The 24916-nt window shown below is 39.7% G+C and overlaps 1 protein-coding gene across 4 annotated transcripts in view; it reads left to right on the top strand.

Moving 5' to 3' along the window:
• Nucleotides 1–20492, top strand: part of NUDT9 (nudix hydrolase 9) — a 32273-nt gene extending 11781 nt beyond the window's left edge. For 3 of the 4 annotated variants that reach the window (XM_059665876.1, XM_059665885.1, XM_059665859.1), the window contains exons 2-8: nt 4181–4420; nt 6721–6816; nt 8721–8807; nt 12706–12817; nt 16729–16875; nt 18562–18646; nt 19978–20492. In XM_059665876.1, the coding sequence (XP_059521859.1) occupies nt 4224–4420; nt 6721–6816; nt 8721–8807; nt 12706–12817; nt 16729–16875; nt 18562–18646; nt 19978–20156 (903 nt within the window). In that variant the 5' untranslated portion in view covers nt 4181–4223 and the 3' untranslated portion in view covers nt 20157–20492. The remainder of the gene's footprint in view (nt 1–4180; nt 4421–6720; nt 6817–8720; nt 8808–12705; nt 12818–16728; nt 16876–18561; nt 18647–19977) is intronic. The other variant, XM_059665867.1, reaches the window with a different exon arrangement.
• Nucleotides 20493–24916: the final 4424 nt, after the last annotated feature.

Here is a 24916-nt window from a genome sequence, read left to right as displayed (position 1 = left end):
TCCACTTCAGAAGTAAATCCCATTTCCTCACGGTGTATAATCCTTTTAATGTGCTGTTGAATTTTGTTTGCTACTATTTTGTTGAGGATTTTTGCATTGATATTCATCAGGGATATTGGTCTATAGTTTTCTGGTAGTGTCTTTGTCTACTTTTGATATCAAGATAATAATTCTGGCCACATAGAATTTGGAAGTATTTTCTCCTCTTCAATATTCAGAAGAGTTTAAGGAGCATTGGTGTTAATTCTTCTTTAAATGTTTAATAGCATTCACCAGTGAAACTATGTGGTCCTAAGCTTTTGTTTGTTGGAAGTAAATAAGTAAGGTTTTTGTATCACCTTTTAAAATTATTTATACAGCCCCATTCAAATTTCACCACTTGTTCTGCAATTTTATTTTCCTTTATGGTTTAGGATCCAACCCAGGATCAGTGACTGCACTTAGTTTTCACTTTTATGTCTCTTTAGTCTCCATCTATCTGTAAGAGTTCCTCTGACTTTATCTTTCATGACTTTATCAATTTAAAGAGTAAAGATTTTTATTCTATAAGTGCCGGGAGCCGGTCCATCCTTGCTGTTTCAAGGGACCTGGCATATATGGCATACGGTTCTTAATATGTTTGCTCACCTTCTTGGCGCTGTGTTTTAATCAAGGTCACCTCTCCGAGAAAGGTTGAATCCCCAGGTAGGGATTTTCCCCTGAAGTTAGGGAGGGAATAAAACCCCTCAACTAAATGCCAGGCGGGTAATTAATCACTTTAACTATGAACAATCATGCTTAAGCTACATAATCTTTACTCCCTGGAATGGAGATAAGAAACGCCCTAACCTTTGTAATAGAGATTGATAGGATTGAATCAACTGGTATAAATACAGATGTAACAAGACAGAAAGAGACAGAGCTTAGAAGAGAATTCAGAAGACAGAACCTACACGGAGCCTGGAGACAGAAGAACTTCACTGGAGAGAACATGGCAAAAGATCCTGGACTGAACCTGACTACAGAAATTGCCAAGAGAACCTGACTAGAACCTGGTGACCGAACCTGGCTGGAGATCTCAGACAGAACCTGGCTGGAGAACCTAGCGAGGGAACATGGCTACAGAACCTCGCTGGAGATCCGAAGCAGAACCTCTCTGGAGATCCAGACCAGAACTTGGCTGGAGATCCTGGCTAGAGATCCTGGCTAGGCTGCTGATCAACTGAACACTGTCTCCGTGTCCTTCCTTCTTCGCCGACTCCGTCTACGCCTTTGGGAACCCCTGGACCTGCTGGGGTTGGACCCCGGCATATAAGATGTCCTTTAGGTTTGTTCTATAGTTCCTCATGTCTAGACTGGTCAAATATTCTTATAAGGAATACCTTGAAATGATCACTGTGCACTTCTCAATCTATGATATCGAGGCACATGATGTCGACTTATTTCACTACGCCATCATGTCAGTGTTTGCTCATCAACTATTTGTTTCAGGAAGGACAGATTGGTATTATGAGAGCAGGGGAATGGAGTGTGATCACTTTACCATGTTCTCAGAATTCCTTTTTCCACTTTAGATGTCCTAATTTAGGGTCATTAGGAATCTTAATCTTTATTTTAAGAATAATGAGAAGGAGGAGACATAAAACATTTTTGTATATACTGTAAAATAAAGGTTACAGTTGAGTTTTTTGTCTATATTATCTAATTATTTCAGATTTATACCTCTTAATTTTACTTTAAATTTTGTCTAAAGTTTATAGCTTGTATAATTATCACAGTCTAACTTTAAGAATTGTTATATTTATGTACAATGTAGGAACCTTACTACAGTATATTTCAGTGATAGCGAACCTTTTGAGCTTGGCGTGTCAACATTTTGAAAAATCCTAACATAACTCTGGTGCCGTGTCACATATAGAAATTTTTTGATATTTGCAACCATAGTAAAACAAAGATTTATATTTTTGATATTTATTTTATATATTTAAATGCCATTTAACAAAGAAAAATCAACCAAAAAAATGAGTTCGCGTGTCACCTCTGACACGCGTGTCATAGGTTCGCCATCACTGGTATATTTATATTTTCCAGTTATTCCTCCTTTGTGCTATTTTTGCCATACATTTTATACATGTGTGTTAGATTGTAGACTGCGCTTAAAAAACTTATTTCTTTATTATACTTAAACAGTCTTCTTTTACATTTGTCTTTATGGTTGAATGTTCATAATAAACTTCTATTCCCCAACGTTTGTGCTAATAAAAGTAAACTTCTGTCTTTTTTTTCTCAACTAAGATAAGTGCAGTATAGCCAGGCTGGTGTCGCTCAGTGGTTGAGCGTTGACCTATGAACCAGGAGGTCATGGTTCAATTCCTGGTCAGGGCACATGCCTTGGTTGTGGGCTCCATTCCTAGTATGGGGTGTGCAGGAGGCAGCCAATCAGTGATTCGCTCTTATCATTGATGTTTCTGTCTCTCTATCCCTCTCCCTTCCCTCTCTGAAATAAAAATAAATAGATAAATAAAAATAAGTGCAGTATACGTTCCAATTAATAGAGTTTAGGCATATTTTCCAAATTTTCATATTTGAAAATAATCTTTCATATATGTTGGACCTTTATACTAATATTCATCAAATTTGAATTTTTTGAATTTTAATTCTTTGAAATTGAAAAGTATGTTTTGGGGTCTTTGAATTATATGTACACACACACACACACACACACACACACACACACTAGAGGCCCGGTGCACAAAAATTCGTGCACTCCGGGGGTCCCTCAGCCCGGCCTATGCCCTCTTGAAGTCTGGGACCCCTCGGAGGATGTCCACCTGCTGGCTTAGGCCTGCTCCCTGGGGGATCGGGCCCAAGCTGGCAGTCAGACATCCCTCTGGCATCCCGGGAGCCCTTGGGGATGTCCACTTGCCAGCGGAGAGCAGGCCTAAGCTGCAGTCGGACATCCTTAGCACTGCTGAGGAGGCGGAATAGGCTCCCACCATCACCGCTGTACTGGCAGCCATCAGCCTGGCTTGTGGCTGAGCAGAGCTCCCCCTGTGGGAGCGCACTGACCACCAGGGGGCAGCTCCTGCATTGAGTGTCTGCCCCCTGGTGGTCAGTGTGTGTCATAGTGACCAGCCATTCCCAGTTGTTCTGCTGTTAGGGTCAGTTTGCATATTACCCTTTTATTATATAGGATAGAGGTCTGGTGCATGGGTGGGGGTGGCTGGTTTGCCCTGAAGGGTGTCCCTGATCAGGGTGGGGGTCCCGCTGGGGTGCCTGGCCAGCCCGTGTGAGGGGCTGATGGTTGTTTGCAGGCTGGTCAAGCCCCCCCTCCCCACCCCTGTGGCGACCCTCACCCCATGGAAGTTTGGCCAGCCTGGGTGAAGGGCTGATGGCTGTTTTCAGGCTGGCCACACCCCCTTTAGGGTGGGGGGTCCACTGGGGTGCCTGGCTAGTCTGGGTGAGGGGCTGAGGGCTGTTTTCAGGCTGGCCAAGCCCCGTGGCGATGGAAGCTCCCAGCCTCTCTTTTTTTTTTTCTTTTCTTTTTTTACTGGAATTTATTTACCTTCTATAATTGAAACTCTGTAGCCTTGAGGGGAGCTCAGAGCCGGCCAGGGCAGGCGGGAGGGAAGCCTCCTGCTCACTCCAGCTCCATGGCCACGGCTGGCTGAAAGCAGGTATCTGGGGTTTATTTACCTTCTATAATTGAAACTTTGTTGCTTTGAGTGGAGCTCAGAGCCCAACACGGCAAGCGGGAAGCTTGGCTTCCTCCATCATTGGGGCAACCAAGCCTCCTGCTTGCTCCAGCTCCGTGGCTGCCGGCCGCCATCTTGGTTGGGTTAATTTGCATATAGTTGCTCTGGCTGGTGGGCATGGCTTAAGGCGTAGCAAAGGTACGGTCAATTTGCATGTTTGTCTTTTATTAGTGTAGACACACACACACACACACACACACACACACACACACACACACTAGAGTCCCGATGCATGAAATTCGTGCAAGGAGCTCAGCCCTCGCAGCCATGACGTGCGTTGGCCCTCGCAGCTCCAGCGTGCCTTGGCCCTTGAAGCCCGGCTTTGTCTGGAAGGTTGTCTGGAAGGTCATTTGGCCGTCCGATCTAATTAGCATATTATGCTTTTATTATTATAGATATATGTATATTTATTTATTTAAAATATTTTTCTTTTTTCCCTCTCCCAGAAGCTCATTTTCATCGTGTGGGTTTCATCTTAACTCCAACATCATGTCTGGTTCTAATGGTGCTAAAGAGAATTCCCACAAGAAGGCTCGGACATCTCCTTACCCAGGTTCAAAAGTTCAACGCAGCCAGGTTCCTAATGAGAAAGTAGGCTGGCTTGTTGAGTGGCAAGACTATAATCCTGTGGAATACACTGCAGTCTCTGTCTTGGCTGGACCTAGGTGGGCAGATCCTCAGATAAGGTGAGCAAATTAGCTGGCATTGCTGGGTTGTAAGACTGTTATAGAAAGTAATGGTTGTATTTGTAAATTATCATTTTGACAGCTGAACTATTTTTATCTAGTGCCTGATTTTATTATACTTAGTTTCCACATTTGCTTGAATTCTTGCCAAAGCTAGATAGTCCATGTTCATTTATTTTGTTGAGATTTCAATGATGATCATTCTAAGTGAGTCTATTTTGTTACTGAGTATTTTGTTTTATGAAATGACAAGTAGTGTCTGTTTTCATTTGTTCTGTCTCAGTTATCAATAGAACATCTTTTGTGGTTGTTTTCCAACATAGCTAGACTTGTGTTTGAAGAGGGGAAAATATTTTTCAGAAATATTTTCCAAATTACTAAGAATGGCGTGATGATAAAATTAGAGCAGTGTAAAAAAATAGAAAAGGGATTGAAAAAGGAGAGAAGGAGGAAAGCAAAATAATTGAGCAAAAAGTGCTTTGACTAAAGTCACTAAAGTGCTACAATGACTCATATTTTATACTTATATTCCTTTTAATAAATACAGTGATAAGTTTTAAAAAATTTACTACCTTTGTTCTAGGCACTGCACTAAATGTTTTATAAGCATTATTTTATTCTTACAAGTATTCTGGAAGGCAAACAGGGTTATTATTTCTACTTTATAGAAAAACAAGCTAGTTTTGGGACCCTTTTATTAATATATTTGATGGGTGAATTTATTGTAAATCATAGTCCTCTTGAGACATCATTTAGTCAGTTAAGTAAAAAGTTTTGCTAGTTGAGTAGATCCAGTATTAGTTCATTAGGTTGTTAAACTTTACCACTGTTGTCATTTGATTTTGACCCACAGTTTCCTTATTTTATCCAAAGATGTGTTTGTAACTTTGTAATAGTACTTGGAATATGAATTAATAATAAAGCTCACCTGTGGAAAAATTACTAGCTTTAACTTGTTCCATTTCCCGGATTTTAGAGGATGCACATATTTATATACGCATTATAAATACACATTATGCACAATTAAAATTAATGACATTGGCAGGGGTTCTATATAGTGTAAATAGAGAAAGATCAAATACATTTTCTTATTTTTCACTCAATTTTTTAACATTTGAATATATATCACCATCTAAATTGAGCTTTATTACTAACGTTAATGCATTAATAATAATTAAGTTTGTACTTTTTCTATTTTAATGGTAAATTTTTGGAGCCCCAAGAGCATTGTAATTCTTTTATAATTTTAACCACTTAGTTCTTTTTGTTTGTGTGTTAGGTGGAAGATTGGTTAGAAGTCTTAAATGTTTGGATTATTCAAATTGGAAATTATTCCCAAAACAGAGTACAAATATTTTGTGCTCACTTACTGGAATTAAAGCAAGAAAAAAGTGAAACTTATATCAGAATTGTCCAGAAACTATCCACTGCTATACAATTCTTTATTCACTGACAGTGCAATTATGTCAGTGATTTCATAATGGGGAGGAAAGTAGTTTACTTATAAAATGTTTTTGTTGAGGTCTGGCATAAATGCAGTAAACTACAAATTTCTTAAGCGTGCAGGTGTAGCTCAGTCAAATTTTATGTTTATGTAGCTCTGTAGCTAATACCCAGATTAAGATCTAGAACATTTTCAGCATTCCTGTTTTAATTTACATTATATTTATTATGAAGCTTGTGGGGTAAATTCACTGTTTTGTGGGTTTACTTTGATAAAAATTACAGTCAGTGTACATTTGAAGAAATTAGAGACATCAATACCAGAAGGAGTCTTACTTTTAGAACCACATAGAAATCATTAAATGCCATAATTTGCCCACAGACAATTCCTTCTTACTAATAGTAATACAGTGGGGCCTTGACTTACGAGTGTCCCGACTAACGAGTTTTTTGAGATACCAGCTGTCTCTCGGCTGATTTTTTGCATTGAGTTGTTAGAGTAATTTGAGTTAACGAGCTCCTTAACAAGCTCCGTCTCGGAACGAATTGAACTTGTAAGTCAAGGCCCCACTGTATAGACTTTTTGTAGCATGTGGGAGGAAGTCCAGTTCTTCTGCCATGAGTCCTTCACAGTTTGATTATGTTACACATCCTTGTATTGAAAAGTGTTTTGGTTAACAGATTTTTTTTTTCTCAGAAACTGTTTTGAGGGGTCAGATGGATTTATAAATGAAAACTAAGTCTTAAAATTTTTAATTTCAGGGATACTACTTATTATAAATAACAGGTTGGCATTATTAAGCTGTTGGTAGTACTCGACTATTATTTCTTATTTTGCATCGGTATTCTCGTTACAGTGAAAGTAACTTTTCTCCCAAGTTTAACGAAAAAGATGGGCATGTTGAGAGAAAGAGCCAGAATGGCCGGTATGAGATTGAAAATGGAAGACCTAGGTAGGTACTGGGAATGGAACTTTTTATAATAGTGGGTCTTTAAAAGGTAGAAAATATAATGAACAATTATCAAGTGCTTGTATGTGCCAGACATTGTACAAAAGAATTTATATATGTGATCTAATTAAATTGTCGCAATAACTCTGTGGGTTGATATTTCTAGTTCCATTTACAGATAAAGAGAGAGAATGTTAAGTGATGTTGCATATAGTTCATAAGTGGCAGAGGCAGGATCTGAGTGCATCTTTTTGTAACTCAACCATGAAGGTAGAAATAATTGAATAAGTTAACAGAGAAAGGATTGAAAATTGTATGTTATGTAATTATTTATTAAATGTGATAATGCCTTAAAGTAAGAATTATCCAAACATAAGAGTAAAAATAAAAATAACCCAATAATGTAATATCAAAAATCTTTGTATACTTTTAAAAAGGATTTTTCTACACAACTCCAAAAATTTCCATTTTCTTTAAGAAGGCATTATAAAAGTTTAGGAGAAATGTAAAAATTAGCACACCCCAAATAAAACAAAGGGAGGCTCACAGTTTTGTAATCATGATTCTCACCTTGCAAAAAATGTTGCAATTTGTGTTCTTAGTTTCTCTAGGACAAGGAAATTAATAGTTATGCTCCTCTTGCTGCAACCTGGTCCTTCAGTTTTGCTAAATTCTTTCTTTGCTCATAACTTAGTCACTTTTGTATGTTATTGGATCTTTTTTTAAGTCAAACTGTTCTTATATTTGACTTATTCCTTAGGTTCTTTTCTTGGTAAAATATATTAAAAGAGACGTACACATATAAAAGGATAGGCAGCAAAGCCAAGTAGCATGTTGCTTTAGTCCAGACTCTTGGACTAATAGAAACCAACTCTAGTTTGCCTAGAGCAAACAGTGAGATTTATCTTAAGTCTAGGCCCTATAGGATCATTTCAGGTGGCCCAAAGTAGAATTATTGTCACCTGGCCAGGTGTTTTGTCTTTCTGTCTTTATCTGCATGTCTTGCTGAAATATTTCTAAGTCCAGTACAAAATAAGATAAAAATTCATTTAATTTTAATAACAGACCAGAATAAGAAGAGATGGTTGAAAGAAAAATTTTGGCAAGTTATTTGCTTTTATCTACTAGGAGGACAAAAGATATAATTTTACAGAGGTTAAAATTATGGATTGGGGCATTTTATTGATGCATAATGATGAAAGTTGAACATTTAAGGAATATTGATTGGAAGAAAAACACTCAGGCATGAGTTAGGTTTATCTCACAGACTTTGTAATATTGGGTTGTGGCATTAGGTTAAATGTTAAGTTGGCATTTTTATAAAATAGTTTTCTTTAAAAATTGAATACTTAAAATTTTGAGATGTTTAATACTACTACATTATATGCTACAAAATACATATTACTGGTAATAAAAATTCAGAACACACTGAGGGAAAAATGGACTTCACAATGTAACAAAAATATTTTAATGGAAAGGGTTATAGGAGAGTGGAGTAACAAAAGAGGCTGATGAGAAAGTGAAGAGAAATGTGAGCATCCTGAATAAGTGGTCATTGCTGTAGAGATAGATGGTTAGGTGCAGAGCATTTTATCCTCCAAGATTTAAGAGTCCAGTAACGTTTTAGTTTGAATTTAGGAGTACAGGTGACAAATTCTTATATCGTAGAACAGCTTTGGAAATGATCCTGCTCCTGGATCAAGTCCAGAGCTGAAGACATGCACAAAGGAAAGTTCAATAACAATCCATGTAAGGCAATATGTGCTTTCAGTACAGATGTGTGATAGTGCTACTGAATTAGGGAGGGATACTATTTTCCCTTTATTGATCTTACTACCTTTTATTGAGTCATATCAAGTTAGGTTAAAAAAGATGAACCCATTTTCAGTTGATTTTTTTTTTTCCAGAAACCCTGCAGGACGGACAGGATTGGTTGGCCGAGGGCTTTTGGGGCGATGGGGCCCAAATCATGCTGCAGATCCCATCATAACCAGGTAAGAACTAAAAAACATTTCAGTAGCAGAGAGCTAAGTGATTGAAACAATACAGACTATAACCATGTGTTTACAGATACAGATATAGGTGTATGCACATATGTATACATTATTATGTGTTTGTATATACTAGTATACATGTTTATATATGTTTGTTTATATGCATGTTTATATATGTACACATACAAACATATATACATATGTACACATAAAATCTATATGTTAAAAGGACTTTATGTAAAATTACAGTGATGTGATATAAGTGTGAAGCTGTAGTTTGTTGTATGACTAGGTTAGGCATTATCTAAACAAAGTTAATTCATCAAGATATTTATTGAGCATCTATTTGTTCTCAGAATTGAGTAGGCGCTTTGGAGGATATAAAAAAGTATAACAGTTCTAAATTTCTGCTCCCTGTCATTGAAGAGCTATGGCTTCATTTGCAAGATGGAAGAAATGAAATAAGAAAACATGTCTAAGTAACATGGGTGATACAGGATGCTTTAGAGCAGCGGTTCTCAACCTGTGGGTCGCGACCCCTTTGTGGGTCGAACGACCCTTTCACAGGGGTTGCCTAAGACCATCGGAAAACACATATATAATTACATATTGTTTTTGTGATTAATCACTATGCTTTAATTATGTTCAATTTGTAACAATGAAAATACATCCTGCACATCAGATATTTACATTACGATTCATTATAGTAGCAAAATTACAGTTATGAAGTAGCAACGAAAATAATTTTATGGTTGGGGGTTACCACAACATGAGGAACTGTATTAAAGGGTTGCGGCATTAGGAAGGTTGAGAACCACTGCTTTAGAGAATTAGAAGATTGCATGTGGGCAGGATGATGGTAAACCGGTGTACCTGAGAATGGCGCTATGAAGGAGGTAGATTAGAGTGGAACTTGAGGCCTGGATGGGGGACAGGAGGAGGCCTAAGAAAAAGCCTGTAGTAATACCTGTGTGAGTACTGAGAGACAATGACAAGACCAGCATGGTTAGATTCTTGTAGGAGAATAGTGAGTGGTACATTAGACTTAAAATTAACTTTTATGCCATTCTCTTGTGGAGAATATTAAATGCCAAAGTTAATAAATGTGAACTGGAGACATTGAAGGTTTCATAACAGGGAAAAGGCACTCTCTTTCCGAGGCAGATCTATCTGGTAGGCTAAATCATACACGGAAGGTTCCTTGGTGAGCAGAAATCAGAATAAAAAAGATGAATCTAATGTTTAGATAGACTTAGCATAAGTCTCTAGAAATCATGTTTTCTAACACATCTGGAATTTTCTGTCATCTCTTTCATCCTTAAAATTATTTGTTCTTATTTTTAGGATTTCTTCACTGACCAACTCTCTTCTCACATGTAGTTGTTACTTTTCCTCTTTAAGTAATGCAAATAATCTCAGTATTCTTACTTTTTTAGTTTTGATATTTTAAGCTTTCCTTCTCACAGGAGACTTTGTTTTTCTCTCATCTGAGATATAATAATGATTTCATAATTTAACTCTAGGAAAGCAGCTTATTTTTCTTATTTTCAGGCTATCATAAGGGGTACCAATACTCACCCCATCTGATTCTTTTACTTGCCCGTTCTATTCCTCTGCCAAAAGAGATCTTAATCTTAGTCCTTTATATTGCACCTCAGTTTTATCTTTCATCTATCAATTTATCTATCTTCCATCCATCCATCCACCCATCCATCCACCCACTCATCTATCTACCTACCTATCTACTTTTGGATCAAGTCCAGAGCTGATTGAACCCAAAACCTATCAACATGCCTATCTATTCATCTAATTTACTTTAGAAACTACAGTTTAAATGAGATAGGAAGAGTAATATATTCTTATTAATGAATATAAATAAAATAATGTTAAGTATTAATGGCAGTATCAGTTTCTTCCTAATTTTGGTGAGGCTTGCTAAAAGCAGGAAGGTGTGAAACATTTGAAGGAGGAATGCTAGTAAGGGGACAAGAAGCAGCAAAAGAAGCCAGAGAATTGAAAGTTAGCCTCTAATTAGCTTATCTTTATCTGTGGTAGACCAAATATGAGCTCTGATTAAACATGGCAATTCATTGTCATGTTTTTTGAAATGTAGACTTTATGAGCATAACTCTGTCATTACACAGATGAGAGAACTGAAGCCTTAGAGATGATGGTCCAGGCTATAAAAGAGCCCACAAGTGGTAACATCTAGCTTTCAGCTGTACTCCTAAGTTGATGTTCTTTGCTGTGTCAGTAATGCATATATTAAATGATGAGCTCCTCTAAATAGAGGAGTGGTTGTGGGAAGGAAGCAAAGAATGAAAGATGTTGAAAAATCAACAAGACTAAACAAATTATTAAAAATATAGCTCTACTCTAGGTATTTTGCTAGGTGTTAATAGTTTTTCCATTTGTTTCTCACAAAATTCCTCAACGAAGGTATTAACACATCTGTTTTGTATACCTGAATGGAGACTCACTGAGAGTAAATGACCTGCCTAAATCTTGTAGACCTGAAATTTGAATCAGGTATTTGGCTGTAAATATTGTGCTTTCTCTCTCTCTTTTTTTAAATCCGCACCAGAGGATATGGTTGGTTGTTTTTTAATTGATTTTTTGTTTTAGAGAGGGGGGAAAGAAGAGAGAGAGACATCAACGTGAGAGAGAAACATTGATCTGTTGCCTTCCGTAAGTGCCCCTACCGGTGATTGAACCCACAACCTAGGTATGTGCCCTGATCTAGAATGGAACCTGCAACTTTTTGGTGTACAGGACGACATTCTGACAAAGTGAGGTACCTGGCCAGGGCTACATTCACTTTCTTGAACATATTTTATTTATTTTTTTTATCCAGTGAAAGATATTGTAAATAAGTAATTTTTTTTTTTAAAGCAACAGACTAGGGACTCTGTGTGTTGAACACATCATTTTATTTTACAACTTCGTTTCTCCCTTGTGATTTGTCTGTCTGGCATCCTTAGAAACAGATGTTGTGACCTGTTGGTGTGGCTCGGTGGTTGAGTGTCAAGCTATGAACCTGGAGGTCAAGGTTTGATTCCTGTTCAGGCACATGCCTGGGTTGTGGGCTCGATCCCCAATGGGAGGGGTGCAGGAGGCAGCTGATCAGTGATTCTCATCATTGTTGTTTCTATCTATCTTTCCCTCTCCCTTCCCCTCTGAAATCAATAAAAATGTATTAGTTTACTATTAGAAGTTCAAAATCTTTCTCTTTGCCTAAGGGAGTTATTAGAACAATTTTTGAAATTGTGTGGAGGGAGGTAAATGTGGTGGGGGTAGGACAAGGGAAGGGGGAGATTTGTCAATGTCTCTGGGGAAGAGGCTGTGGTTAGAAAAAGTGCATTCTGAAATTAGCATAGCCTTGATACTATTTAAAAACACCATCTACAATTCAAAACTTAAAATGAAACTAAGGATAGAGTGAGATATTTTTTAAATAAAAAAGGACCATAAAGATTGAGAAGCACTACTTTTGAGAACAGCTAAATCTGTATGATATAATCTGCTTTTCTGATAACTGTAAAAAGCAAATATTACCAGATCTTTTATACTACTTGTAATTCTTAAAAAGGATCCATGGACTTAAAAAAACCAAAAAACTTCTGTGACCCTTCCTGTAAATTCTGTCCTGGTTTTAAACTTATTTTTGTGGTTGTATTTTAGTACTGTAAAAAATGTTTATATTTTGAATTTTCATTATGAAAGTAGACATATTTCTAAATCAAAGTATTGTTTTTGGTAAAAAAAAAAGCTGATTTTGAGGTAAATTTGTATGTACTCTGTTATAAAGAAAAATACGTCTTTATAACTTTGATTCGAGCTTGAGCTAGAACCTTGGCTTTTGTTCTAAATTGGTTATGATCGTACATTACTATTACAGGTGGAAAAGGGATAAAGGTGGAAATAAAATCACCCACCCCATTTCTGGGAAAAACATCTTACAGTTTGTTGCAATCAAAAGGAAAGACTGCGGAGAATGGGCAATTCCAGGGGTGAGCATTAAAATTAAATCAAATTAATGTTTCAAATTTGTTTAGTTTTATTTGCTTTATTTACCACAAGATCATTATGTATGGACCTTTTCTACTCCACCTATCCTCCATTCCTCACCACTTCAATTAGTAATTATTTTGTCATTCATCACTGCAATGAAGTGTCATTGTCAGTAACAACTGTAGGATAATACATACAACAAGGCTGTTAGAATCTGAGTCTGCATCTGAACCCCTTGGGAAAGAACATGGACTTTGGTGTTAGACCTAGGCTCGTATCCTGGTCTTTCCACTTTTTTTTTTTTCTGGTCTTTCCACTTTGAGATGAGTGATATGGAGTTCTGACCTCATCTACACTAATAAAAGACAAAGATGGTAATTTTGATCATACCTTTGCTATGCTCAAGCCACGCCCACCAGCCAATCAGAGCGACTATATGCAAATTAAACCAACCAAGATGGCAGCCAGCAACCACAGAGCTGGAGCAAGCAGGAGGCTTGGTTGCCCTGGCGATGGAGGAAGTCAAGCATCCTGATTGTCCCGGCCGGCTGTGGCCTCCACAAAAGGCAACAAAGTTTCAATTATAGAAGCTAAATAAATCCCAGATACCTGCTTCTAGCCAGCATCCACTGGGAGCTTGGGTGACTAGGGGCCATGGCCAGCCTTCAAACAGCCATCAGCCCCTCACCCTGAAGGGGTTGTGGCCAGCCTGAAAATGGCCCTCAGCCCCTCACCCAGGCTGGCCAGGCACCCCAGCAGGACCCCCACCCTGGGCCGGGACACCCTTCAAGCCAACCAGCCGGCCCCCACCCATGCACCAGGCCTCTATCCTATATAATAAAAGGGTAATATGCAAATTGACCCTAACAGCGGAACTACTGGGAATCACTGGTCACTGTGACATACACTGATCACCAGGGGGCAGACGCTCAATGCAGGAGCTGCCCCCTGGTGGTCAGTGTGCTCCCAAAGGAGGAGCTCTGCTCAGCCACAAGCCAGGCTGATGGCTGCCAGTACAGTGGTGATGGTGGGAGCCTCTCCCGCTTCCTCAGCAGCGCTAAGGATGTCCGACTGCAGCTAGGCCTGCTCCCCACTGGCAAGTGGACATCCCCCGAGGGCTCCGGGGCTGCCAGAGGGATGTCTGACTGCCAGCTTAGGCCCAATTCCCTGGGGAGTGGGCCTAAGCCAGCAGGTGGTCATTCCCCGAGGGGTCCCAGACTGTGAGGGCACAGGCTGGGCTGAGGGTCCCTCCCGATTTTTGTGCACTGGGCCTCTAGTCTTTATAATAAAGACCATCTTATCTACTTCATAGGATTGCTAGAAATAGCATGCAGAGCAGTGGTTATACAGTAGGTACTCACTAATTTGGGTCCCATCTCAGAAATCAACCCCTACTCCAAGCCCGAGGTAAGATTTTTAGCATTTTTTGTTGTTGAATTGTGATAACTTTAGACAGAGTAAACTATATAACTTTTATTACTTAATAATTCTTACAGTTTTAAAAATTTCCATATCAGCAGGAAGAGTGTACTTTGACTTCACATCAGTGGTATAGATGTAAAAAAGAAATATATGTGTGTGTGTGTGTGTGTGTGTGTGTGTATATCCTATCTAATAAAAGAGAAACATGGTAATTAGCGTACGACTGCTACCCTTCCCATTGGCTAATCAGGGTGATATGCAAATTAACTGCCAGCCAAGATGGCGGCCGGCAGCCAGGCAGTTGGAAGTGAACATGAGGCTTGCTTGCTTCAGTGACGGAGGACTCCAACGTTCCCCGCCTGCCTTGCCGGCCTCTGAGCTTGCAGTTTGAAACATTGTTACAAATATAGAAGCTAAACAAAACCCCAGAAACCTGCTTTCAGCTAGCCGGGATCTCAGAGCTGGAGTTGATACAGTGTCTCGATTATAGAACCCAAACAAACCAGATACCTGCTTTCAGCAGCAGAGGCCTCAGAGCTGGAGCCAGAGCTAAAGCTGGCCCAGAATAAAAAAAGAAAAGAAAAAAAGGAGCAGTTGGGAGCTTCAGTAACCCGCCAGCCTGAAAACAGCCCTCAGCCCCTCACCTAGACTGGCCAGGCACCCCAGTGGGCACCCCCACCATGAAGGGTGTGTGACCAGCTGCAAACAGCCATCATCCCCTCATCCAGGCTGGCCAGGCACCCCAGTGGGGACCCCCACCCTGATCCAGGACACCCTTCAGGGCAAACCAGCCGGCCCCCACCCATGCACCAGGCCTCTATCCTATATAGTAAAAGGGTAATATGCCTCCCAGCACCGGGATCAGCGGAGTCGTGAGGCCTCCCAGCACCCGGATCAGCGTGACAGGGGGTGGCACCCCAACCCCCCAATCGGCCCTACCCTGAGCGTGACTGAGGGTGGCATCGCAACCTCCCGATCCACCCTGCTCTGTGCATGACGGGGCGGCGCCCCAACTCCCCAATCGGCCCAGCTCTGAGCCCGACCAGGGGCTGGGCCTCCCCTCTGCCACCTGGGAGCAGGCCTAAGCCAGCAAGGTGTTATCTCCTGAGGGGTCCCAGACTGCGAGAAGGCACAGGCTGGGCTAAGGAACCCCCCCCCCCCCCTCCCGAGTGCACAAATTTTTGTAAACCGGGCCTCTAGTATATATATATTTCTTTTTTTATATATATTTTTATTGATTTTACAGAGGAAGGGAGAGGGAGAGAGAGATAGAAACATCAAATATGAGAGAGAATCACAGCCCACACTGGGGATTGAGCCTGCAACCCAGGCATATGCCCTGACCAGGAATTGAACCATGACATCCTGGTTCATAGGTTGACAATCAACCACTGAGCCACCCTGGCAGGGCCCAGTAGCATATTTTAAATGGCTTTTAAAAAATGTTTATATGTTTGGCAGAGAGTTTTATATTTAATGCCCTAATGGTAAATGGAGATAGTTTTACAAGAGGATGACTTTTTATACACATACCCCTATTTGCAAGAATTGTTTTTTCTTCATAAGATAAAAATGTAATGGAAATGAATATCAGCTGACTGTGATGAAAGCCTAGGCTAATTATTACAAGCCGAGTCTTAAAACTTTGCTCATACTGAGTACAAAACGCAATAATGATTTTGTCATAGGATTTTATATTTTTATTCTCATTTGAAATTCCAATTAGTCAGGCAATTGTTGTCACTGATATCATTTTGAGAGTCATTCATCTAATCAGTATATTTTGTCATCTAACAATGCAGACATTGAGGATGCAACAGAGCAACATGAACAAACATCCCTGTCCTCTTGGTGCTCACACTCTAGTGGGGGAGACAGATAACATAAGATAAATAACTAATTATATCTTAGAAGGTGACACATTTTAAGGAAGGACACTAGGACGTGTTGGAGATCTTGCCATTTCAGACAGAGAGGTTAGAGAAGGTCTCCCTGAGAAGACCTTTACTAAAGATTTGAAGGAGGTGAATGCGTGAATTATGTGGATATCTTGAGGAAAAGCATCTTGGACAGAAGTAATATAGCAGGTGCAAAGTCCCTAAGATGAGAGTATGTCTGGCATGTCTTAAGAACATTGAGGAGGTCAGTGTGACTGGAATGGAATGAACGATGGGGAAAGTATCAACTTTCTGTATTCTTTCTTGCCTCCAGGCCTTCCTTCCTTAGCTGGAAAGGAGTCTGATTTGCTCAGTTTACCATAGGCTAAACTTGGACTAATTCCTGTGGTCAAATATATCTGAGATACCCTGATAGGCTGCTTCTACTAGAAACACATAGTTTAGGGAAGAATATATGACAGAAGAATAGGGATCATGCTTATGGGCAGATAGACCAGTTAAGATCCATGCATTACTCAGTAAATATTTGTTGGATAAATTAAAGCTTATTACTTTTCTTACTTTTTTTTCTTGTTTAAATGTGCTTTTAGGGAATGGTGGACCCAGGAGAGAAGATTAGTGCTACACTGAAGAGAGAATTTGGTGAGGAAGCTCTCAACTCCTTACAGAAATCCAGTGCTGAAAAAAAACAATTAGAGGAACAGTTGCACAAACTCTTCAGCCAGGAACATCTAGTGGTAAGAAATGGTGATTTCCAGGAAGGAGTGAGTCCTATGCATTAGTGAGACTTTCTTAAAGTTCACCTGGAAATCTGGTAGATCATTCTCTGAATAAAGTGGAATATTGTGTGTTTGTAATACCTGTTCATAAAACAACTTAAAGTTGTAGTACGTCTACACTGTAAATAGATTTATTTTTATAGCCCAACTTTAGTTCGATTACATCATCTATATATATAAAAGGCTAATATGCAGAGTGCCTCCGAGGGAGTTCAACTGGGAGACTGGGAGTTTGATTGCTCGCTATGACGTGTGCTGATCACCAGGGGGCGACGCAGAATGAAGGAAGGCCCCAGCCGGCAGCCAAGGGAAGAAAGGCCCTGGCCGGTGGTCAGAAGGCCCTGATCGGCCCTGATCACCTGCCAGGCCTAAGGACCATACCCATGCACGAATTTTGTGCACTGGGCCTCTAGTTTATTATAACACATTTTTTTCTCTTAGTTTTTGGTTCAGACTAGGTGTGAGCTAATGTAATACTGAGCTCACCCATCCAACAGAAAACATAATTTTTTTTTTTGCATGAATTCAGCTCTTTTGAAAGGACATTTACATTTGAAATTATGTTGTTCAGGGTTTCTCTGGTTTATAACCATTTAAATCTCATGTCTGTTTTGTCTACATATCCTTTGTAAAAATTTAAAAATCACCTTAATAAGGTATATATACACTAATAATAAGGAAAGGACCGATTTTCTTTTTTTTTTTTGTTGGCTTTTTTTATTGCTTTGTTTCCTTTTTAGAATTAGGATTTCTTAATTATTTATCTTTATCATCCAGTACACATTTGTGTTAGCTAGATCCAAATATTTTCATGTATTAATAGTTTAAATATTAGTCTTTACTAACTTTACATATATATCTCATTTAACAGATACTTAAATAATAAAGACTTTAAAAAAAAAACCATATGACCCAAATATTATTGTTACTAAATTCTGAAATTAGAATCTGAGGTGTTGAGGGTTTTGTGAATTTTAAAGCTGCCTCAAAGGTTCTTGAGAATATTGTTCTTTGGGAAATTTAAAATAAGAATAAGGAATGCTATATTAAAGGTGTTATGGTATTTATATTTTTTTTATTGTGGTAAAAAACACATATAATTTACTATCATAACTACTTTAAGTGAACAGTTATCTATACTAATAAAAGCCTATGTGGTCCTCGCGCCCTCGTGCGATGCCTTCATGTCATCACAAGATTGCCGTCACAAGATGGCTGCCACAAAGGTGGCCGTCACAAGATGGCCAACAGGGAAAGTCAGTTGTGGGCAATCAGGCCAGCAGGGGAAGGCAGTTGGGGGCGATCGGGCCATCAGGGGAGGAGTTGGATGTCGATCAGGCCTGCATGGGAGCACTTAGGGGTGATCAGGCTGGTAGGCAGCTGTGTGGTTAGGAGCCAGCAGTCCTGGATTGTGAGAGGGATGTTCCCCAAGGGGTCCCAGATTGGAGAGCGTGCAGGCCAGGCTGAGGGACACTCCCTCCCATGCATGAATTTTGTGCACTGCGCCTCTAGTGTTAATTATATGCATATTTCTTTGGAACAAGATACTTACATTGCTGATTTTAACGACAGTTAATACGCTTTTGCTCTACGAATTCCTGTTTCACCCTACACTTTTTTTTGTCTGCCTCCTCATAAAAATAGATATATAAGGGATATGTTGACGATCCTCGGAACACTGATAATGCCTGGATGGAGACAGAAGCTGTGAACTACCATGATGAAACAGGTAATTTTACCTATGTTTATTAAACTGACTGAGTTAGAGGATCAGTCTAAGTCTAGCAGCCTTCTAGGGCATAATTAAATCTGGACTATTTTAATAACTTAAACCAGTCAACTACTAAGTATGGGATTATACTTAAAATTGTTGATATTAAAAGAATACATAGAAAAAAGCCTTGCCCCAGCTGTTTTGGCTCAGTAGATAGAGTATCAGCCTGTGAACTGAAGGGTCCCAGGTTTGATTCCAGTCAAGGGCACATACCTTGGTTGCAGGCTCTATCCCCAGCCCTGGTGTGGGAGGCAACCAATCAACCTGTCTTTCTCACATTGATGTTTCACTCTCTTTGTCTCTCCCCCTCCCTTCCACTTTCTCTACAAAAAATATGTCAATAGAAAAATATCCTCAGGTGAGGATTAGCAACAACAACAAAAAAGAAAGCCTTAAAAGTATTTTCTTTAATCCATTGGTAGTATATAAAATTAAGATTGAATTTATGGACTAAAATTATGTGCCTTAAAGTTATTAAATTATATAGTGTGGATTTATATCTGTCTTACTGTTTGAAATAATTTTATAACAAGCGTGTTTCAACATAAACATAATTCAAACCTGTGGAGAATTTTTGTGAGTTTATCTGAGCCAAACTGACAATTGGCAGGAAGCAAAGTCTTGGCGGATTGAAAAAATGCTCTGGAAAAATGGCAGTTTTGCACTGTTTCATACATTACTATCAAAAGAGGAGTTGTAAGTGGGTTACATGAAATTTGTTGGTTAAAGATTAGGGATTGGGAGGAAGCAAAGTGGGGGAAACCTCCAGGTGAGAGCACTTATTTTTTTTTATTTTATTTATTTTATTTTTGAGAGCACTTATTTTTAATTTATTAATGTAATTGCACTTATTTTTAATTTATTAATGTAATTGATAAATATTTTCTTTTATGGTTTTTTATTTGGTGTCATACTTAGAAAATTCCACTTATCCTAAGGCTACAAAACAAGTCACCAGTAATTTTTTTTTCACATTTAAATCCCTAATTGCTCTGGAATTTATTTTGATACAAGGTTTCATGCTTATTTAATATGAATTTTATGATAATCTTGCTTTCTAAAGAGAAAAGCTTTTTTACTGGTACCTCCACTTAAAATTTAGAAACTTGGTTAAAATTTGGGCATTTGGAAAATTTGGAATATCCTAGTTTTTAATTCACTTGGCCACTTAAGACGATGATTGTTTACTTATTTTTAGTAAGAATACTTGAAGATACAGTTATGCTGAAAAAGAAATGAATAAATGAATTACTTTTTCTTGGTGATGTTTTTTCTTTGGTAACCAGGTGAGATAATGGATAACCTCACCCTCGAAGCTGGAGATGATGCTGGAAAAGTGAAGTGGGTGGACATCAGTGATAAACTCAAGCTTTATGCTAGTCACGCTCAATTCATCAAACTTGTGGCAGAGAAACGAGATGCACACTGGAGTGAGGACTCTGAAACTGACTGCCACGGGTTGTAGCTCACAGCCTCATGTAAGCCAAAGGCCACCAGAGGAGCATGTACTGCAAAGAAGGCAGTATCACAGAACTCAAATGAGCAAGCAGGGTTGGTAACTTGGAAATTATTTTATTCACTTTTAAAACGATTTTTTTTCATGTAGAAGGTTTTACATGAGAATAAAATTAGTAAATATGGTGAAATATAACATGGTATTTTCTGCTTTCCAGTCAAAAGAAACATAAACAATCGTATTTTATATATATTCAATTTAAGCATGCTTTTAACCAAATTTAAACAGCTTCGATGCTCTGAAGAATTGTAATCTGAATAAAGATAAATTTCTGATGAGCCCTGACTTCTGCTTTCCATCTGGTTCTTGTTTGTCAGGTTTTTTTTTTCTGTTCCCCTTGCTCTTCTGTGGTCTGAAGGGTGTTCCTGCCACATCAAATTCCTTTAGGAGGAGCACCACCATCATGCAATCTGAATTATCTTTTAATTATTGGCTTCACATCTTGCTTTACATGTACTTGTTGAAGCTGATTTAAAAAATGGAAACTTTATTCTTGTCTTTAGAGCCGTCAGTTTTATGAGGAAATTTCAGCCCTCTTTTAATTAATAAAGATCAATAAATAAGAGCTGATGTTCTCATTTTCAAAAATTCTGAAGTAAAAATATGTCCAGCTTGGTTAGTGTGTCTCAGTGAGCATCAACCTATGAACCAGAAGGTCAGGATTCGATTCCTGGTCAGGGCACATGCCTGCATTGCAGGCTTGATCCCCGTAGCAGGCTCAATCCCCAGTATGGGGCAAACAGGAGGCAGCCGATCAATGATTCTCATCGTTGATGTTTCTATATCCCTCTCCCTTCCTCTCTGAAATCAATAAAAATATATTTTAAAAAGTATGTCCAGGACATTAGTAATTTGAATTAATATGTATATTTATTTTATTCCACTGTAACTACATGTTATAAATGAATTAAAATAGATGTTAAAAAAGGAACTGAAATCAGACAGAGGGAGGTCTTTGGGGGTCAGTGCTTTTGTTAGGTTAGGCATATTAAGGACTGAAATAGGCTTTTGAGGGACTCACTGTTATATAATTCCCAGAGAAAAGGAAAAGGGATGGTGTTTAGGATGCTCTTGGGAGCAGGGAGGAGGAAAGAAAACACTGCCTTGTCCCATGATAGCAACTCCTGGGGCCTGTCTCAGTCCCATCTTCATTCCGGCCGGACTACAGATGGGCATTTGACGAAAAGGAGGTTTGGGGGTAGAGACTTGGTGGTTGTCTTTTCTTTAGACCATCATTTGCTTAATCTAGTTCCCTTAATATAAATTTATGTTGCTATGGAAAAAGCTCCTAGATTTATTGAATTTCAAGTCCCGCCTGCGGTTGCCTTGGCAGGGCCAGACCAAATGATTTTTGCAGGCCTTACGTGGCCTGTGGGCCTGATCCCCTCCGCCCCCGCCCCCCTCCCTGCACACCCTCCTGCTGCTTAAGACATTTGAAAACAGTATTAGGCTTACTCTGTAGCTAGAGGACAGAACTAGGGCTCAGGTAAATCACACAGTTTGGGATCCCCCCCCCCCCGCCCCCAATTTAGTGTAAAAACTCCTTTGGTGGTAAAACGACTGATCTGACTGGCAGGAAGCTTTTTCTCCTCGAGTGTGACTGTCAGTTTTGCTGAGAAACATTAGAATGCTTGGTTTCCAGATGCTTGCCTTGAACCCCCCTGGAAGAGTTACAAGGTTTATGTACAGTATTAATTTTCTAAAATCTGTAAAATTTGGGGTCAGTACTTTCGTTAGGTTAGGCATATTAAGGCTTGAAATAGGCTTTTGAGGGACTCACTGTTAATATAATTCCCAGAGAAAAGGAAAAGAGATGGTGTTTGGGATGCTCTTGTGCCTGAAAAGGATGACATTCTCATTGATGAGGGATAGGATGACCTGCTCCCAGCATGAAAGAGTCTGATCTACTTTTACTGTTTGGCAGGAAGGAATTGCTTCTTTCTGGCACCATATAGAGTTCTCTAAAATTGAAATGGCTTACAAAAGCTTTTGAGAAGGTTTGAGCAATTTTCTCAAGAATGGCATTTACTTATGTTAATAGTGTTTTTTTGTTTTTAAAGATTTTTTATTCATTTTTTTTTTTTAGAGAAGAGAGGAAGGTAGAAATATTGATGTGAGAGCAAAACATCAATCAGCAGCCTACTGCATGCCCCCCACTGGGGATAGAGCCTGCAAACCACCCTGACCTCTGACCGGAATCGAACTGGCAACTTTTTAGTGCACCGGATGTCACCCACCCAACTGAGCCATACTAGCCAGGCTGTTAAACAGTTTGATACATTTAAACTGACATTAGTAAAGATGCTAGTTTATATTAATACTTTATTTAAAGAATTACTAAAGCACATGGTCTACAGATAAATTTTTTGTGGCACTTTGGAGTTTTCACTGGAAAATTTCAAAGTTTGCGAAAAGATAAAACTGCTATTATAAATTATAGATTGGCTCTAAGTAGATAATCTTCTGATAACTGAGTATCCAGCACCATCTATAGTAGAGAAAGACGGGATTAAAATTTTAGTTTAAGACATTTCTGAAGGAGTATCTACTACTATATCACTAGGCAATATTGGTTGTGTATTTTTCTTTTTTAAATTTTAGATATAAGGAATATTTTTGTTTTTTAGAGACATTTAAATACATAGTAATAACAGATGCCATTGATTGAATCTACACTATATCACTTAATCCTCACAGCAGTACTGTGAAGTTAGGTAGTATTATTCCCATTTCACAGATGAAAATGGTATTTAAAAAGAGTGCCCCAGGTTTATTCACTAAGGGATAGAACTAGGTTTGAATCCTGGTCTGCCTAGTTCAAAACTTACTCTCCGTCTACCATATTCCCAACTAAGGTTAGGAAGCTTTTATGATTTGTTTAAGTATACAGTTTGGACTTGATCTATTACTTAGCAGTAATGTTACCCATATGTAATACAGTTATGGTTTGTGACTTAAAATTAAAGGCCATATCTGATTTGACTAGCATTGTTGAAATGGTTTGCGTAATTTGGCCCAAAGGCAATTTATTTAATAATATCTTAATCTAAGGATTATTAGTGTTTGTCTTGCCAGCAGGTATTTTTGAGATTAGAAAGCATTTTAAATTCAAATGGAAGCATATGCTAAACTTACATAAGAGCATAACTATCTAAAAATCTAAATATTTGGTAACTAAAGAGGGCACTTGAAAATTCGAACCATGTTTAGAGGCTAAATGCTACTTTGTCTTACAGTATAAGGACTTAAGTGATTGGTATCTGTGAAGTTTAACAAACTGATTTTAAAATACATACTTTGAAGTAATCATTAGTATTAATTTGATTTTGTTTACATCTACTTCTATTATACTAGAGGCCTGGTGCACGAAATTTATGCAAGGAGGGGGGTTCCCTCAGCCCAGCCTGCACCCTCTCCAATCAGGGATCCCTTGGGGGATGGCCGACTGCCGGTTTAGGCCCGATCCCTGTGGCCCGATCCCTAAACCAGCAGTCGGACATCCCTCTCGCAATCTAGGACCATTGGCTCCTAACCGCTCACCTGCCTGCCTGCCTGATTGCCCCTAAACCCTCTGCCTGCCTGCCTGATCACCCCTAACTGCTCCCATGCCTACCTGATTGCCCCTAAACCCTCTGCCTGCCTGCCTGATCACCCCTAACTGCTCCCCTGCCTGCCTGATTCCCCCTAACTTATCTCCCTGCCAGCCTAGTTGCCCCTAACTGCCCTCCCTGCTGGCCTGGTCGCCCCCAACAGCCTTCCCCTGCCAGCCTGATCTTGCCCCCAATGGCCCTCCCCTGCTGGCCTGGTCACCCCCAAAAGCCCTCCCCTGCTGGCCTGGTCGCCTCCAATGGCCCTCCCCTGCTGGCCTGGTTGCCCCCAATGGCCCTCCCCTGCTGACCCAATCGCCCCTAACTGCCCTCCCCTGCTGGCCTGATGGCCCCTAACTACCTCTGCCTCGGCCCCTACCACCATGGCTTTGTCCGGAAGGAAGTTGGACATCTGGAAGATGGCCAGTCAACCCGGTCTAATTAGCATATTACCCTTTTATTAATATAGATTATATAGGATAGGATTGCGAAAATGCCAGGGTGGGAGGCCTTTTTCATCAGGAGGAGATGCTGTTGGCAGACAAAAATACGTAATCCCTATATCTGGACTGATAGCCAGCCATATGCACTATACTGCCAAACCAGTCATTAAAAAATTGAACCGCTTTCTTACACCTTACACCAAACATCTGTTGCCCTTAAAACCCCTCCTCAGCTCCCACCTTATGTTCTTCTTTCACAGTTCACCCAGATTAGGTTCTGATTGGTCGGTTTCTATGCCAGTCAGCATCAAAAGCTCTGCCTCCTAGGCAGCCATTGGCTCTTCTGGGAAATCCAGAGTGGCCCTGCTGACAGCTGTCTCTCTCTGGGCCTCTCTCTGGGCCTGATCCACAGCCTCTGCAGCACCTGCTGATCAGGCCCTGCCTCTCTCTCTCTCTCTGGGCCTCGCCAGCAGCTGTAGCGGTTGGTGATCAGAACTTGCCTCTCTCTGGGCCTGATCTTCAGCTGCCACACCTGCCTCACCCCGCCCACCCTTTCCCCCCTCTTCCCCTCCCCCCATCACCCCACTTGCCTGCCTGCCACCAGCCTTGTGGGCCACGGGGGAGGGACTGAGAAGTGCTCCATGCACTTCCTGGTGACCGGTCATCTGTCTGGTGGTTT

The sequence above is a fragment of the Myotis daubentonii genome, chromosome 1 (assembly GCF_963259705.1).
Source record: "Myotis daubentonii chromosome 1, mMyoDau2.1, whole genome shotgun sequence".
NCBI classification, from domain to species: Eukaryota; Metazoa; Chordata; class Mammalia; order Chiroptera; family Vespertilionidae; genus Myotis; species Myotis daubentonii.
Note: the sequence above shows the minus strand (reverse complement) of the source record. Positions and strands in the feature narration are given on the sequence as shown.